The sequence below is a fragment of the Onychostoma macrolepis genome, chromosome 03, assembly GCF_012432095.1.
Source record: "Onychostoma macrolepis isolate SWU-2019 chromosome 03, ASM1243209v1, whole genome shotgun sequence".
NCBI classification, from domain to species: domain Eukaryota; kingdom Metazoa; phylum Chordata; class Actinopteri; order Cypriniformes; family Cyprinidae; genus Onychostoma; species Onychostoma macrolepis.
The window spans coordinates 1595192-1613187 of record NC_081157.1 but is presented as its reverse complement, the minus strand read 5'-3'; the positions used below and the strand labels follow the sequence as shown (position 1 = coordinate 1613187).

At 40.4% G+C, this 17996-nt stretch overlaps 1 protein-coding gene across 1 annotated transcript; it reads right to left on the bottom strand.

Moving 5' to 3' along the window:
- Positions 1–10782: 10782 nt before the first annotated feature.
- On the bottom strand, positions 10783–12862 carry LOC131537637 (uncharacterized). The gene is made up of 4 exons (XM_058771207.1): positions 12504–12862; positions 12169–12426; positions 11349–12010; positions 10783–10971 (listed from the first exon to the last, which is right to left on the bottom strand). Exons 1-4 carry the CDS (start codon positions 12632–12634, stop codon positions 10919–10921), a joined length of 1104 nt encoding a protein of 367 aa, XP_058627190.1. The 5' UTR covers positions 12635–12862; the 3' UTR covers positions 10783–10918.
- Positions 12863–17996: the final 5134 nt, after the last annotated feature.

The window sequence follows — 17996 nt, the reverse complement described above, 5'->3', positions numbered from 1 at the left end:
TGACCAGGCTGGAGGTGTTGGTTTTCCACAACATGTCCGCCGAGATGTGGATCCCCAGGAACTTGAAACTGGAGACACGCTCAACAGCCATTCCATTGATGTGGATGGTGTTGTGTGTGCCTCTTGACTCCTTCCTGAAGTCCACGATGAGCTCCTTCGTTTTGGTGGTGTTGAGGAGCAGGTTATTTTCAGTGCACCATGTGGCCAGGTGCTGGATCTCCTCCTATAGGCAGTCTCATCGTTGTTACTGATGAGGCCAATCACCGTGGTGTCGTCTGCAAACTTGACGATGGAATTAGATCCATACACAGGCTTGCAGTCGGAGGTGAAGAGGGAGTAGAGAAACGGGCTTAGCACACAGCCCTGTGGTACACCAGTGTTAAGTGTGATGGATGTGGAGCAGGTGAATCCTGATCGAACATTCTGGGGTCTGTTGGTCAGGAAGTCCAAAATCCAGTTACACATTGAGGTATTGATGCCCAGGTCTCCAAGTTTGGCTATTAACTTGGTTGGGATGACAGTGTTGAATGCTGAGCTGAAGTCAACAAACAGCATACGTGCATAAGTGTTCTTATTGTCCAGGTGAGTGAGCACAGAGTGCAGTGCCATGGAAACTGCGTCCTCTGTGCTCCTATTGCTACGGTAGGCAAACTGGTGTGAGTCCAATGTGGATGGTAGAGAGTCTTTTAGGTGTTCCAGGACCAGCCGCTCAAAGCACTTCATGACGATGGGTGTGAGTGCTACAGGGCGGTAGTCATTAGGGCACCTCGGACTAGAGTGTTTTGGCACTGGCACAATGGAAGTGCATTTAAAGCATGTTGGTACGGCTGCTTGGGCAAGAGACAGGTTGAAAATGTCTGTAAAACCCCAGCGAGCTGCTCCGCACATGCCCTGAGAACACGACCAGGGATGTTGTCTGGTCCAGCAGCCTTGTGCGCGCTGATCCGGCTCAGTTCCTTGCAGACATCTGTGGAGGAGAGTATGATTGGTGGGTGGTCATCTGAGGATTGAGCTTGGTGGCAGTTTCTCTGTTGTCTCTTTCAAAGCGAGCATAAAAGTAATTTAGCTCGTTCAGGAAGTTGACATCAGTGGCTGCGGGGGTGGAGTGGGTGGGTTTGTAGTCACTGATGGCCTGAATGCCCTGCCACATGCGTCGAGGGTCAGAGTTGGAAAAGTGTCCCTCTATCTTTAGCTTGTAGCAGTGCTTGGCCTTTTGATGCCCCTCTTCAGGTTTGCTCTGGATGTGCTGTAGGCTTGTGCATCTCCTGATCTGAAGGCAGTGTTGCGTGACTTCAACAGGAGTCGCACTTCCTTGTTCATCCAAGGCTTCTGATTTGGATATGTGGTGATCTGTTTCTGGGTTGTAACACTGTCAATGGTGATATTGATATGATCCAATACAGAGGAGGTGTAAGAGTCAATGTCTGTGTGAGCGCCACTGGTGGCTTGAGAAGCAAACATACTCCAGTCTGTGTGTAGAAACCTTTCCTGGAGTGTGGAATCTGCCCCGCAGGCCACACTTTGATGGTCTTCACTGATGGCTTCACACGGTTGATGAGGGGTGCATATTTGGGGTGAGGAACAAAGAAAGGTGATCTGACTGTCCCAGGTGGGGGAGGGTGTCGCAACGTAAGCTCCAGCCATGTTTGTGTAAACATGGTCTAAGGTTTTGTTTCCTCTGGTGTGACAGGAAACATGCTGGTGAAACTTGGGTAGCACTGACTTTAAGTTTGAGTGATTAAAGTCACCTGCAACAATAAAAGCCGCTTCCGGTGATCAGTCTGTTGTTTACTGATGGCTGCGTGAAGTTCTTTCATAGCAAGCTTGGCATCAGCATCCGGGGAATATAGGCTGCAGTTATAATGGTGGAAGTGAACTCCCGCGGTAGATAAAACGGTCTACATTTAACCATGAGAAACTCAAGGTTAGCTGAACAATGACTCCCAACAATAGCAGAGTTTGTGCACCAAGCTTTGTTAATGTAAATGCACAATCCATCACCTCTGGTCTTACCGGAGCCATCTAATGTTCTATCCGCCCGGAGTGTGTGGCGTCCGGTATTCCGCTGTTTAACCAGGTTTCCGTGAAGATGGTGTTAATATCTTGAGCATTACACTTTGTGACTGGTAAAACAAGGTATTGGGCCAACTGCTTCAGAGAATTATGGTACGCTATGCATGCCGGATGGCCAATTACATCCTCCACAACCTGGACCTTAAGAGAGTCTTTTGTTGAGGGCATCTCAGTGGTTGATGGCTTGTGGGAATGTAAGACATCGTGCACCGTGTCCTCCATGCTGATTGCTGGAATATCTTCTAAGCTAACGGCCGTCTTTGAAGCACCCCTTGACCATTAATAATGAGAGGTTGTATGTAAAAAATACAGAATTAGCTGTATCTTTATGTGTACCAACCATTTAGTTTAGCTTACCGAACACAGATACATGGAATGTAGTCATCATCACTGTCTTCAGAGTGGTTTTAAATGTGTATTTAATTTCAGAACAATCTCAAAGTAAGTCTGATTTTGTGGTGGCTTAAACGCTTAAAGGGTGGTTGATTGCAATTTCACTTTTTTAACGTTAGTTGGTGTGTAATGTTGCTGTTTGAGCATAAACAATATCTGCAAAGTTGCAGTGCTGAAAGTTCAATGCAAACAGAGATATCGTCTTTTAAAATTCTGGAAGTTTAATGCCTACAGAAACGGCTCGTAGGGACTACAACGAACTACTTCCCGGGTCTGATACGTCACGGACCCAGTGTAAGGAAGGGGGCAGGGCCATGCTGTGCTGCTTTAGAGAAGAGGAAGAGAAAACTAGGGGTGCACGTAAAAATCTATTCATATATGAATCAATTCTGTCTTCTAACGATTCTAATGGATTCACAAGTTTCAAAATTCGCCCTGCTCTGCATCTCTCTCTCTCTCTCTCATTCAGATCGTCAGATCAGCTCCAACAAACTGTTCCAATTATATATTTTCACATAGCAATGAGAAGCGTTATACATGGACGCGTGTGCGGTTGCCGTACTGTATTAAAGCTTTAATCAGAATAAAACCGTATATTAAAAGCTAACATAAGCAGTAGCATAATAACAGCGTATCTAAAAGTATGAGACAACAAACAAACAAACATACCATTAAGAGCCGTGCTTGCACAGGTTCTGCGCGATCCTCTTCACCTCAATCGGGCTCAAATTGATAAGCAATATAGACGACGCCATTGTTTACAATACAACCAGAGCACATGCCACTGAGCTGAGGGGCGGGACATTTAGACACACGCTCGGCGGTTTAGCCAATCACAACACACTGAGCCAGCTAACCAATCAGAGCCCATCATGTTTTCTGAGGGAGGGGCTTCATAAAAACAGGAAGTAATCGAGGTGTTTGTCAGAGAAGGGACAGAGCAGTGTGGAATAAAGGTCAATTATATGAAAAATAATGCGTTTTTAAAAAAACGAAGCATGAACACATGTTAGACTGCACCCCATAGACACAATCAAGCCTAGAAAAAAAACAGTCAACCACCTCTTTAATATATTAAATGATTATAATCCTAAATCAAGCCATGCTGGTTTTTTGAAAGTGTGACAGTAATTAGTTGTGGAGCCCTGCTGTAATTTTAACCCTGCCTGGTTTACATACTTCAAAAACATTAACAGTTGAAAACATTAAATTAAAAAAAATCTAATGTAATCAGTTACATTATTTTTTTTAAATATTTGAAATAGTTACACTACTTATTAGATTTTAAATAGGGTAACTTGTAAATCTATAACCTATTACATTTCCAAAGTACGTTTCCCAACACTGTGCGTAAAATAATACCATCAGGGTCTCGTCTACAGCTAAATGATGAAACAAACTTAAGGATGTTGTTGCCAGTTTGTGGGGGGTGTCTGTGAAAGCTGTGTGCGTGTGCGAGAGAGTTTGAAAGAAAAATGTTTTAGCTTAAAGATGTGATTTCACTACAACCTATAAGCCTTCTAACTTAGAAACAATCTAACTTACAAACAAAAAATTGCTTTTTGATGAGAAAGCCAGACATGGTATAAATTAAGAGTTTTTTATTGATTAATATGATAGAATCTAGCTGAATTTACAAGGTTATGTATTTATACAATAATCTTTCACGTACTCACTGGTTACTGTATACATATTCAAGAGAAATGCATAACCTCAGTTGTTTTAATCACTCTAAAGCTTTTAGTCTGTCATTATAATATCTTAAAATAAAAGTATTTTACTCATTCTATATTCATTTGTCTCAGGACACCGTTACACAAAAACCAACTGAGTGTGGTCGTGAATCCTACATGAAAGTTAAAAAAAGATTACTTTAATCTTGGGTTTTTTCCCCCAAACGACAACATGATGAATGCTACGCTAAGAATGTTTAGACCATGTTTATTATTAATACTCTGTTCACAAATAGATTTTAATAGCGTGCTAAACAATAATAATTAGTTTCTCAGATAGAAAATATCATTTTTTATAGTACAAAGTACATAGTTTTATTGTACAAAGCATGTTTGAGTCTGTGGCTACATAATCATATCATAGGCTACTATAAAATCATACATACTAGACTATATGACTACAAAATCATAGTTGGGTTTTTCCCAAACTATAATTCCTGACTACAATGTTTGAAATCGTGTAAAACATTTTGAATATGAGGGGCAATTCACTGTATTTAAATTTCTTACAGCGCTATGATGTTTTCATGCTCTATATAAAACAATAAAGTAATATGAGTGTACACTGTAACATGATGAATGCTACGAGTCTAAGTATGTTTAGTACATGTTTATTATTAATAGCCTACTCTGTTCAGAAATAGATTTTAATAACGTGCTAAACAATAATAATTAGTTTCTCAGATATAAGATGTCTTTCTCTTTTATATGATAGTGATATTTATGATATATATACAGATGTTCCTGATATTAACATGCTCACAAATGTTTTTTTGTTTGTATTTTATTGAATCAGATACTAGCACCAGATGTATCCTGATGTCTCTTCAAACTGTTTTCCTCTGAGAGCGCTGCACCAACATCAGATGTTCAACTACACTGATATTCTATGTCAAAACAAGCTCCTTCTCTACTGATTATGTTTTTTTCTTCTTGAATCCATGGAAAGAAGTAGAAACACTTAAATAACACACGTAAATATCAGGTATGATTTACTTGTTTCACTTGTTGAACAGAATCTGTTGCAGGAATGACTCAAAGTCTGTTCACGTCTCTGTGGTTAGATCAGTGTGCACAATAATGTGTATTTGACCTTCATTATGTATGTTTTGATTATACTGTGTTGTAAATAAAATACAAATAATTAAAAAAAACCTTTTTTTCAATCTCCTCACATTCTCTCTTACCTGCCTCACAGTCACAGTCACACTGATGGGCCATTAGGGGCCATTAGGGGAGGGCCCTTTGTCTCTCAGGTGAGACTCACTTAATATTCATGGCAATTGCCACTCCCTCGCATATAGACCCTCGACCACAAAACATGTCTTGAAAATTTTAAATCAATATATTGTTGTCTGTGAATGAGTAAGCAGAATGATTTTCACATAATTTTGAAGTAAATATTCTAGCCTATAAGACTGATTACTCAAAAGTCTTGTTCAGGACTATTTAGTGTGGGTTTTAAGGCCTTATTTCAGCTACATTTTTCCCCAAAACTTACTAACCACGCATAATATTTTTTTTCTAAAAAATGCAAACATGCACATCCATCTTGGTCACATATTATTGTAGCACAGTTTGTGCTGAATACAAAAAAAAAATTACATGTTGGTCAATAGTATGTTTTAAGTAGCTGAAATAAGCACAAATATCAGGGCATGTCAAAACATCTCAAGGGCCCCAAAATGACCTCAGACCCCAGAGGGTTAAACTATTTTAACATATTTTACACATACTTAACATCTTAACACATCTGTATCAGTAAGATATTAATGTCATCACAATCCAGTTTTGGGTGATAAGATAAGGTGATAAGCTTACTGAATATTTGATTGTTTCTTATATCAGTTATTTGATCAAATCTTAGTAAAATAAAACTATAAAGACCCAGTTGTTTTTATTGTAATAAAATAAAACATTATAGTGTGGAAATAAATATGTTACATTTAAACCCCACGGTTAATAATACCATTTCTAAAGTGAGAAATAAAATTCTGTGAGACATTTGTAGCACCTTGTTTAGTAATTACTTTTGTTGCAAACAACCTTCTGACGACTAATTTTCAGTCTAATTCAGGTCTAATTCATGAAGAAAAATCTCTGTAAGTGTCTTGCGTTAATCAGAGGATCATTTGCCTGCTTCTAATCCTCATCATGGTTTTAGGCCTGACAGATCTAAAAATCTACAAAACTTATTTGTTCAAATGAAAGTTATATCATTGTTTAATCATACTGCTTTTGTCATCTTGTAGAGATACCCAGTGTGACTCTAAAAGATTTTATTTGTAAGGTTTGTATGAGACATAAAAGTCTAAATATTTAACTGTAGGGTTGTTTGTGTTGAGTGTTTGTGTGTCTGCGTGTTTGAGTGTGTGTGTGTGAGTGTGTGTGTGTTTGTGTGTTTGTGTGTGTACGTGCGTGCCTGTTTGCATTTGCAGTGTTTGTGTTGAGGCTTGAAAAATCTAGGTGTGAATAAAAATAATAAATGTAACTAAAATGAACGGCAACACTTTATTTTATGGTCTTTTAACTAGTTGATTGTTAGCATGCATATTACTAGAATATTAGCCATTTAACAACCCGACTCCAGATCTCGGTCTTGTTAAGATTTTATTCTAAATCACTTTCAGGAAGAACTGTGAACAAAGCTTTCGGACACAGCCGCAGCGAGGTGAGGTGAGCATATTTACAAATTCTGTAAAATATTTTTACACAGTATGTATATGCAGCAAAAAAAAAAAAAAAAAACGAGGTGGTTTCTGCCTTTCTTTTATCGAGTTTTTGCTGATTTAAACACACTACAGGTGAGATTTTCTAAGTCATTCTTGTCACTAGGATCCTACTACTAGCTTGTGTGTTTTTAAAATACATTGATTGTTAAAACATTACACATTTTGAAAAGATTTTATGATCACTGTCTGTTTCTGCACATAGAAAACTTGAACATGTTATTAGTGCTGTCAAACGATCAATCGCGATTAATCACATCCAAAATAAAAGTTTTACTCACATAATATATGTGTGTGTACTGTGTATATCTATTATGTATATATAAATACAAACACATGCATGTACATATTTAAGAAAATTATTTAATGTTTATATATTATTGTTTATATATAATATAAATTATATGAATATAAATATATGCATGTAAATATTTTTAAAATATATACTGTGTGTACTTTTATATATATGTAATAAATATACACAGTACACAAACATGTAAACAAAAACTTTTATTTTGGATGTGATTAATCGCAATTAATCATTTGACAGCACTACATGTTATTCATTTCATTGCTTTATTGCTCTGAATATAGTTACTAGAGAATCAAACTACATTTATATATTATGTGCTCTAATGCAGTTATTTACCTGCAATTGTTAAAGATGGGTGTCATCAAATGACTGTGTTTATGCTTTAATTGTTCATTCTTACTGTTATTTATATCTGGAAGAATTTAGAATATATTAGAATATATTGTTTTCTATATTTCTATATAGATATTTTACAGGTTAATAAAGGGGGCAAAATGAAAAATATGGATAGAAATGTTCACAATAGAAAGACAGAAAACAGAAATGCATAGAATGTGTGAATTACAATTAAATCGATGTGCTTTTGTGTCGATGCTGTTACATATAATATAGTAAAATTATGATTTACAAAGAGGCAACACTTTGTATTTGTAAGGCTCTGGGCTGCGTTTCCCAAAATCAACGTAAGCCTGGTTTCAATAAGTCTATGATGTACTTAAGCTTACGATGCTTTTGGGAAACGCAGCCCTAGTCTCTTTGAAGATAGAATTTGGATCTGCTTCACTTACATACATGCTTAAAAGAGTAAATAAATTTAACACTACAAAAAAAAAAAAAATTATATATATATATATATACATACAGTGGGTACGGAAAGTATTCAGACCCCCTTAAATTTTTCACTCTTTGTTATATTGCAGCCATTTGCTAAAATCATTTAAGTTCATTTTTTTCCTCATTAATGTACACGCAGCACAGAAAAACACAGAATTGTTGACATTTTTGCAGATTTATTAAAAAAGAAAAACTGAAATATCACATGGTCCTAAGTATTCAGACCCTTTGCTCAGTATTTAGTAGAAGCACCCTTTTGATCTAATACAGCCATGAGTCTTTTTGGGAAAGATGCAACAAGTTTTTCACACCTGGATTTGGGATCCTCTGCCATTCCTCCTTGCAGATCCTCTCCAGTTCTGTCAGTTTGGATGGTAAACGTTGGTGGACAGCCATTTTTAGGTCTCTCCAGAGATGCTCAATTGGGTTTAAGTCAGGGCTCTGGCTGGGCCATTCAAGAACAGTCACGGAGTTGTTGTGAAGCCACTCCTTCGTTATTTTAGCTGTGTGCTTAGGGTCATTGTCTTGTTGGAAGGTAAACCTTGCCCAGTCTGAGGTCCTGAGCACTCTGGAGAAGGTTTTCGTCCAGGATATCCCTGTACTTGGCCGCATTCATCTTTCCCTCGATTGCAACCAGTCGTCCTGTCCCTGCAACTGAAAAACACCCCCACAGCATGATGCTGCCACCACCATGCTTCACTGTTGGGACTGTATTGGACAGGTGATGAACAGTGCCTGGTTTTCTCCACACATACCGCTTAGAATTAAGGCCAAAAAGTTCTATCTTGGTCTCATCAGACCAGAGAATCTTATTCAGGTGTTTTTTATCAAACTCCATGCGGGCTTTCATGTGTCTTGCACTGAGGAGAGGCTTCCGTCGGGCCACTCTGCCATAAAGCCCCGACTGGTGGAGGGCTGCAGTGATGGTTGACTCTACAACTTTCTCCCATTTCCCGACTGCATCTCTGGAGCTCAGCCACAGTGATCTTTGGGTTCTTCTTTACCTCTCTCACCAAGGCTCTTCTCCCCCGATAGCTCAGTTTGGCCGGACGGCCAGCTCTAGGAAGGGTTCTGGTCGTCCCAAACGTCTTCCATTTAAGGATTATGGAGGCCACTGTGCTCTTAGGAACCTTAAGTGCAGCAGACATTTTTTTGTAACCTTGGCCAGATCTGTGCCTTGCCACAATTCTGTCTCTGAGCTCTTCAGGCAGTTCCTTTGACCTCACCCTTACGAAAATTAACCATGGTTTTACTATAGTAAAACTGTAGTTAACCATGACTGTAGTACCCGTGGTTTTTTGGTGCGAACCGTGGTTTTTAAAAAACCATGGTTCTGATACCATGGTTTTACTACAGTTATATTGTAGTAATACTATAGTACAACTGTAGTAAACCATGACTGTATTAACCATGGTTTTTTGGTGTGAACCATGGTTCAAGTACCACAAATTAACTATGGTTGTATTACCATAGTTTAACCATGGTTTTACTAAAGTACCTCAGATTACATTTAAGCCTAGTTATTCAACAAACATCTACAAAATAAAAACAGAATGACAAGTTACTATTCTATGATACAGGCTTTATTATAGCAGTTACATCATCTGAAACAAAATATTGTTGTCACATGTCAAAATGATTCAGAACTATGAACTATAACTTTATTTAAAAATAGTGATAAAGCACTGCAGTGGTAGAGATGGTTTTCTGCTAATTTACAAAATAAAAATTACAAAATTGTTTCACTGTAATAATGCATTATCTAATTACATGTTGTACAAATAAACTTAGTGACTTCGTGTTCACACACAACCTCTTTTACAATATCTTATGTAGGGCTGCGTGCAACTAACAATATTTTTGATTATCAATTTATTTGTAGATTTTCTTTATTAATATTAGTAATCGGATGACACACACAAAAATAAATAAATAAAATATATACATTATTTTTAATTAAAATAATTTTAATCCATTATTTTAAAGAATGTCATTTCACATCCTGCCTATGAAAACAAATATAAAGAATGTCTCAATGTAGGCTCTGCTGTACATTATAAGCATTAAAGTGTTAAAATACAAACATTACATTCTAAACCTAAAAACAACAGATTGCTTGTTATTTTGAAACAGAATTTAAAACAATTTAAACAAAAAAACACAATGTTAACTTGTAAGAGGTACGAAGAACAAACACAATCATTCGTCTGAACAGAGTAACTATATTATATTATATTATATTATATTAATGGACAGTTCCAACAATAGTGCCTTTACTGTTACTGCTCTCATAAATATGATTACTTGTGTTACATGTAGGGTTTTAAACCTACACTTAATTTCTAACAAAAAAATATTTGAGCAAAATGTGTATTTTAGTCAGAATTATGAGCGGTCTGTTTGTTTTGATGTACTATTCAAATTCGTTGATGATTATTTTAATTATTGATTAGTTGTTGCAGCCAGGCCTAGTTTTATACGACCTGTAAACACAAGCCCAACACAAGCAGATGTGTGCAGTCCATAGCATTAACAACCTTGATTACAATATCAATAACGGTAAAAAAGGTTCTGTCACTGGAAAAGTTTTACACATACTACAAAATACATTCACAAGAAATGAGAAGTACTTTTAACAATGTTTAAAATGATATCAACTCACATGAGAAGATTTCAGTCATTTCAAGCCTAAAGCAAGCTGATTTATTCTACATAGAGTCACCTCATGGGGGCCGATGAAGGCCAGATGAATCCTCCACACTTTTACTTGGTGAAGGAAATGCCCCTCTTTTCAAAAACTTCTCATGCTGCATACATGGCAGTAGTGGTCAGTATGAAGTCTATCATATAGTCCAGTAGGTTACAGTCCCGGCCAAAAACAGGGCAAAAGGGACTGCTACAAGGGGGGGAAGAAAGGGAAAAGGGAGGGGGAAATAAATTTTTTAAATATCCATCACACTTCATGAACACTTTTAAGCAAAGGGTTTGATTGATTTTTGACTTTAAAATTTATAATAAAAAGTAAAAAAAACAAAAAAAAAAGATCTGACAAACACAGCACACACTCTTGCCAGGACTTGCACCTGAAATCTTCCACCCAAAGGATGGATGTGTTACTATTACACCACAAGAGTTGTCTTTCTTTTTTACAAACACTGCAAACAGTAATTAAAAACAAAATGTTCACAGCACAGCAAACACACTAAAAAACTGAAAAATAAAAAAATATATATATAAAAACCTAATTACCATAACTACTATAAAATCAAATACCTCCGTGTACATTCTCCCTCCACTGTGCAACAGAGAGGCCTGAGGCTGGACAATACCACCGGCCCTTCAGCTGAGTGTGGCCAGTAGTCTTGCTTTTTGTCAGCCCACGCTGCTTGCAGATGTAGCGATATACGTCCTTTGCTAGACGTTTCCGAGGTGGTTCCCCCCTAGTCACTCGCTCCTCATCCTCTTGGGCAGCTTTCTGCCTTCTCCATGTGCGCTGCCTGGGCTGAGTAGAGGGACAAGTTTGTGGTGGCAGGTTATCAGGCAGCTGGAATTGGGGAGGAGGCTGGAACTGGGGAGGGGGCATAAACTGGGTAGACTGAGGCACTGGTAGACCTGGTGGGTAGCTGGGAAAGGGTGGGTAGGACCCAGGGGGGAATGCAAAGTGTGGTGCTGGTGGGTATATGGGAAATGCCGAGTAAGATCCAAGAGGAGGGGTGGGCAGTGGGCACCTGTTGGAGATACGCTTATGAATAAAGGCCTCTCCCTCCTGATTTGCTGGCTCCTCAAATACCATGGCCTCATGCCCATGCTGTGCAGGAGCAGCTGGACGTGTGCGCACTTCAGGAAGTGACTCCTTGGCCAAATATAATTGTTTGGGCAGTGCAGTACCCTGCAGCAGCATGTCTCTGTCCACACGTTTCTGTCTTCTTAGTAGCCTGCAAGAGAAACATTCTTCATCTTAAATTAGCCATTTTAAAGGATTAAAGCCCATTGTCTATAATTTTTAAAAGAAGCATGTACAGGAAGGTTTTATAAGTACAACCTTGATATACTACTGTGATTGTATAAAAGTATTGCATAAGAGAAGACTCACCACGAGGAGACAGTAGTGGTGTTTATCGGGACCAGAGCCAGGCTAGTCTGTCCTAGAACCGCTCTGCTGTCCTCCAGCAGCTGTTTCAAGTGGCTGTATATCACCACAATAGATTGTGGAATTGGCAGAGTATTTCCTTGTGTGTCCTTGGGCCTGTTCCTTGCTTGCTGAAACTCTTTCAAAAGCCGTATGCAAACACATTCACAGACCCTGTGGACTTCAGGGTCCTGAGCCGCCTGCCCATGAGTCATGAACAGTCTATGGAAAAGAAGGATGATATAATCTGGACTGTATACTGTGTTAAAAACTAGTGAAGCTCCAAATAGTCAAATTACCTCTCTGCTGCCTGCTGTCCTGGAGCAGAGCCACTCCGCTTCCTGGATGCTCTCCAAGGTCCTGGCAAAGTCTTCTTCTTAACTCTCTGGCTATATTTTGATGGTACCTTGTCCATGGCATGCAGAGGCATGTACAGCTGGACTATGTCGGCCTCCTCTTGTGATGACAAGGCAGTGATCGTTCTGTTTAGGCCAACCAGGTAGGCTGCCAGGGCATCAACTGCCTCCCAACCCAAGACACCTCTGGAATCACACTGTGCACTCTGAAAATTGAGAAAAAAAACAACCACAGTTCAATAAATATATACGGTGTTGTAGTAAATATTTTGCATTGTACATGCATATATTTTAACTTTACAAATGGTTGACAATAAGTTCTTTGCACTGCACAAGATATATTTATTTAAAAAGTAAAAGATGGTACAGGATAGCAACATTACCTGGCCTGATGTGCTAGGACTTGCAGTGTCATCCTCCTCTTCCTCAGTGACCTCCTCATCAGGGGATTTGGGTCCAGTGTCACCCACCTGACCGGTCACCTGGGCCTCTGCGACAGCTACTGGAGGGTCAGAGTCCTCAGCCCTAAGGTCAGCTGCATGGCACACAGTTGTGTCAATTTCACTGTCATCTTCGGGCTCCTCTGGGGGGACTTCAGGCATGTCGTTGTGGTTTGCAGTCAACTGGTCGCCTCTATTGGACTGGGCCAATAAGTACTCCACTGCAATGCGCTCCACTGCAATGATTTTTAACATATTGTTAATGGGGAGAGGACACACACACACGCACACACACACACACACACACACAGACAAACACAGGAGAGAGAGGAATACTCCAATGCTCAGCATTGCCCTGAGAGATATCTTACCAGTGGGTTTTTTCTGGAGGGGTGAATTCTGGCATCAAAGCCCAACCAAGGACCCGTTGGCTCATGTTGTTTAAATGAGACATTAAGCAGACATCAAATGTCCTGAGGGTTGAGGCCCCCACCACAGATACAGCTTATTTTGCCCGGCTCATGTTCCACCTCGAGGCCCCCTCTAACATGTACATTTGTGTGTGCATGGCATTACATCTCCATCCTAAGAATGAAAATGCACAGATTCAGTCAGCAATTCTTTTAAACTGAGGACAAACAAATTTAATGACACAGTTATAGAACAGTAACATAGAATAAGGAGACAAGTAGCTGGTAGTAAATTGCATGAAAACAAGCCAAATCCAGGTAGTACCCAGGGTTCTACTTCTATAAAATAATATATATATATATATATATATATATATATATATTTAAATGTTGACACAATTGCAATCTTTTCAACTTAGAAATCTACAGAACATACTGCAATTTAACATTCAGAATTTACCAGGAATGAAGGCACACTGGTGGCGGTGAAAACTCTCCAGCGAGGATGACCCCCTGCCACACCTAAGCACGTTTAGGACTTTGCCACCCTTCTGGAGTGTCCCCGTCTTTGTGTACAACTCTACATGTCGAGGGTCTTGGATGCACTCCAGGTGTTTTTGTTGCATCTCCCAGACATGGTGCATGCTGTCAGGGTTAACCAGACGAAACCCTGTAGTGTCAGTTAGCTCCCACATTGATTCCAGCAACCCTGAAATCATGGCCCGGATCTCCTCAGCCCTGCGCGTCCGCCGCCTACAATGCTTCGCCAGTTCACCTGGGCTGATGCTGGCCATGAGCTATGCCTCAGTAGGAGCCTGTCCACCATGGCTGCTCTTCCACTCCCCTCTCTTGGCCGCTTTAAGTTCTTTCACATCCTCCTGATCCCACTCAAAGATACAGGAGGAAAGTTTTGAACAAAAGGTACCATAGAGAGGGTGGTGCTCTGTAGTAAGGCCACAGTTGAATCTTCTCATTAAATGGAAGATATCTAGCCTTACAATAGACTCCCATGGCCGAAAAAGATTTAGTAATGCAGGTGCACCTGTGGAGGGAGGAAAAATAAAAAAGCATGCATTTCAACATACTTTTCAGAAATTATAATTTATTACAACTACATTACATTACCGGTAATAATAATACTAATTACCATCGCCAATAGGGAAAGGGGAACTTTTTTCTACACCACTATTAACTTTTGTAAAATATATTGCAATGCACATTTGATAAATTAGTCATTTGAAAATCCCACCTGACTGACTGCAGCAATCCCGGTCAACATAGATGACCTCAGGCTCTGGCTCTGGTCTGACGACGCCCTGGCACAGCTCCTCCAGTCCTGCACCTTCAGCTGTTGTGAGAACACTGTTCAGAACCTGGCCAAGCTCATTGCCAATGTTTGTCATCCATGCAGCCGTGTCCCCAATGCCACCAGCCAGCTTTTTGGTGATCTAAATAACAAACATAAGGAAACATAAAAACATAATGACAGGCTTAATGATACATTTTCTTATTTTTGTTATGGTGCATTAAAATATATAACACACATGCACACTTTTTTGTCATTATGATGAAATTATATCTATTCAAATTACTTAACATGGCTGAAAATAAACCTCATGCTCAAACCTTCATGTACTGTACGTTCTTAGTAGAGTCCATCTTCAGGATTCGGCCATAGGTGGAGGTAATCACCCACTTCATCTCATCCAGATGGCTGAGGATGTCGTTGGAGTGGACAGTCTCAAACCACTGGGCGAGTGGAAGTGGCCTGAAGGGTGGAGGTGCAGAAAAGGCAGGTGCCGTTGCAGATTGGACCAGGGCAACCTTTCTTAAATGAAGCTCACAGTCAGAGAGGTACTGGATGGTCTGTCGTGCCCACTCCTCACTGTGGACTTCTTCTACTGCTGACTGGAGGTAGGAGGAACTGTTGCCGCTGGTCCTTGGCCTGAGGAAGGTCACACATTTCCTGTCCAGGGCTAGCTGAGTGGTCAGCACCGCTGGAAACAGGGTCCTGTGTGCCACATCCAGTTGTGAAAGGATGTCCTGGCTCCATGGGCATACTGGCAACTTGCATGCACTGCACCGTGGATAGTCCCCACCCACCAGATAGTAGCGGCAATCCATTTCAATCACCTCCCTGACCTTCGGGTAGATCCCCGAATGATGCATCTTCCTGCCACACTGTGGGCATTTAAGAGGAATGCCCCACATTCTCATTGGTGCCCACAAGAACATCCTCTGTCAGAAGTACCACCCTGGCTCAGGAGGAGATGGCTTGGGCTGCATCGGTGGATAAAACCAGTTCGCCTGGATCTTCTGCCTCAGCTGCCCTGTGGGCTCATAGAGGTACTTGGCAATCCACACCCAATCTGCTGGCTGGAGGACTCTCTTGAACTGACTGGGAAGAAAGCTCTCCCAATCAGTAACAGCCTGAGGCAGAGATGGTGTGGGCTGCAGTGAGGGAGCTGGACGTGAGTATGGAGTGGGCTGTGGAGATGTAGAGATGGAGTGGGCCACGGGGATGGAGTGGGCCGCGGAGATGGAGAAACTGGTGCTGGCAGTGGAGACGACAAGTGCTGCAGAGGTGGTGCCAGCCGTGGAGATGGTGAGGGGCACGGAGATGGTGTGAGAGTTTTTGAAGGGCTGACACGTGGAGCCAATAGGGCCCCATAATGGCTGGACTCTATGTGTTGGAGGAGTCCAACAGCACCCTGGACCCTGGCCCCACAGCTGTCACACCTCTCTTCAGCGTGGTAGTCAGACAGGTGCTCTGAGAACTTCTCTGCCTCCACAATCACACTACACAGAGAACACTTCACCCCCTGTTCTCCCTGTGATGCCCCTGCCTCCTCTGAGTTGCCAGAACTGTATTTCTGCTTTGAATACAGTTGCTCCACTTAAGCGTAAAAAGTGTAAGGTCAGTTCTAGTCCTCAACCCTGGTTAAATGCATCCACTCGCACTCTCAGACAAGAGTGTAGGAGGGCTGAGCATAGGTGGAAAAAGGATGGGCTCCAGGTCTCCTACCAAATCTTGAAAAACTGCTTAACTGTTTATCAAAATTCCGTTAAGGAGGCAAAATCCAAATATTTTTCAAACTTGATCGCAAAAAATGCCAATAGGCCCAAAGTTCTCTTCAAAACCATAAATTCTGTTCTTAGTCCAATTGTTTGCACAGTTCCTGATGTCAATCTTGAGACGTGCACCCAATTCTCTGAATTTTTTGTTCAGAAAGTACAAGATATTAGATCACACCTCTCTCCTTTTGACTTAGATCACTCTCATCTGATTCATTCATCCTGTAGTTTCACAAATTTTCAGCCAGTATCTTCATCTCAATTACTCAAAATAATTTCCCAGATGAAAATTACATTTTGTCAGTCCGATGTATTGTCTGGTGGTCTGTTTAGAGAGGTTTTAGACACAATCAGCCCCACCCTCTTAGCTATTATAAACAGCTCTTTAATAAATGGGGTATTTCCGGAAAGTTTTAAACATGCTATCGTACAGCCCCTATTGAAAGGCCCTCATCTTGACCCCACTGTGCATAATAATTATCGCCCTATCTCTAAACTCTCATTCATTTCAAAGGTTTTGGAAAAAGTTGTACTCTCACAGTTTACTTCATACCTGGATAATTTTAATATTTTAGACCCATTTCAATCTGGTTTTAGAGCACTGCATAGCACTGAGTCGGCATTGCTAAAGGTTACAAATGACATTCTGCTGACCATTGATTCTGGGTCATCTGCTATCCTGATACTTTTAGATTTAAGTGCCGCATTTGATACTGTTGACCACAATATTCTTTTGAAACGACTTGAGTATGTTGTTGGAGTTCAAGGCCTAGCTTTAGAGTGGTTCGCCTCATACTAGAGATGTTCCGATACCCTTTTTCCCTTCCCGATACCGATTCCGATACCTAGGCTCAGGGTATCGGCCGATACCGAGTACTGATCCGATACCCGGGTGTGTATCTGGTTATACAGTTGTATGTACTACTAGCCCTGTATGAATTGATACAATTATTTTAGGGTGTGCTTCACCATAGATAGATAGATAGATAGTCTGGCGGTAATTTTAACTGAATTTAGGACCAGTGGTGGTGCTTTTTGGTCATTTAGTGTTTCTGTAAAATGGGGAAAAAATATCAATAATACTGATAAGATAATAATCATACTATGAATTCAACTAAGAACAATATAAAACGCACTAAGGATTAACGAGCTGCTAGATTCATGAATATTAATCACGTTGTCTGCATTGGCTCGAACGGATTTGCTGAAATCAAAACAGGGACGATAATAGGTGAGCGCCAGCCAATGAGATTGTCGTTTGCACATTAGTTCCGCCTACTACCGGAGAACCCGGCAGTTAAGCTGAAGAATTCCAAAGGAACTCCGTTATTTTGACAGAAAAATACAACAAAGAATAACGTTTACATACCATGCAGAATTGACGCGCTACATGTTAGACTCCCTCGCTCCCTCTCCCTCTCTCTCTCTGCGTGAGGAAAAAAGCAAAGTGACGGCAAGTCGTGCGCGTCACACTAGAGCTTACGGTACGTCAAATACAGCTGCGCTGCGCT

What these genes read in the sequence shown, in the direction of transcription:
- LOC131537637 (XM_058771207.1), bottom strand. Translation starts at nt 12,634, where the DNA reads ATGCCTCTGCATGCCATGGACAAGGTACCATCAAAATATAGCCAGAGA. An exon ending in GGACAGCAGGCAGCAGAGAG is followed by an intron (nt 12,427 to 12,503) that starts GTAATTTGACTA and finishes TCTTTTCCATAG; the next exon opens with ACTGTTCATGACTCATGGGC. An exon ending in ACCACTACTGTCTCCTCGTG is followed by an intron (nt 12,011 to 12,168) that starts GTGAGTCTTCTC and finishes TTTCTCTTGCAG; the next exon opens with GCTACTAAGAAGACAGAAAC.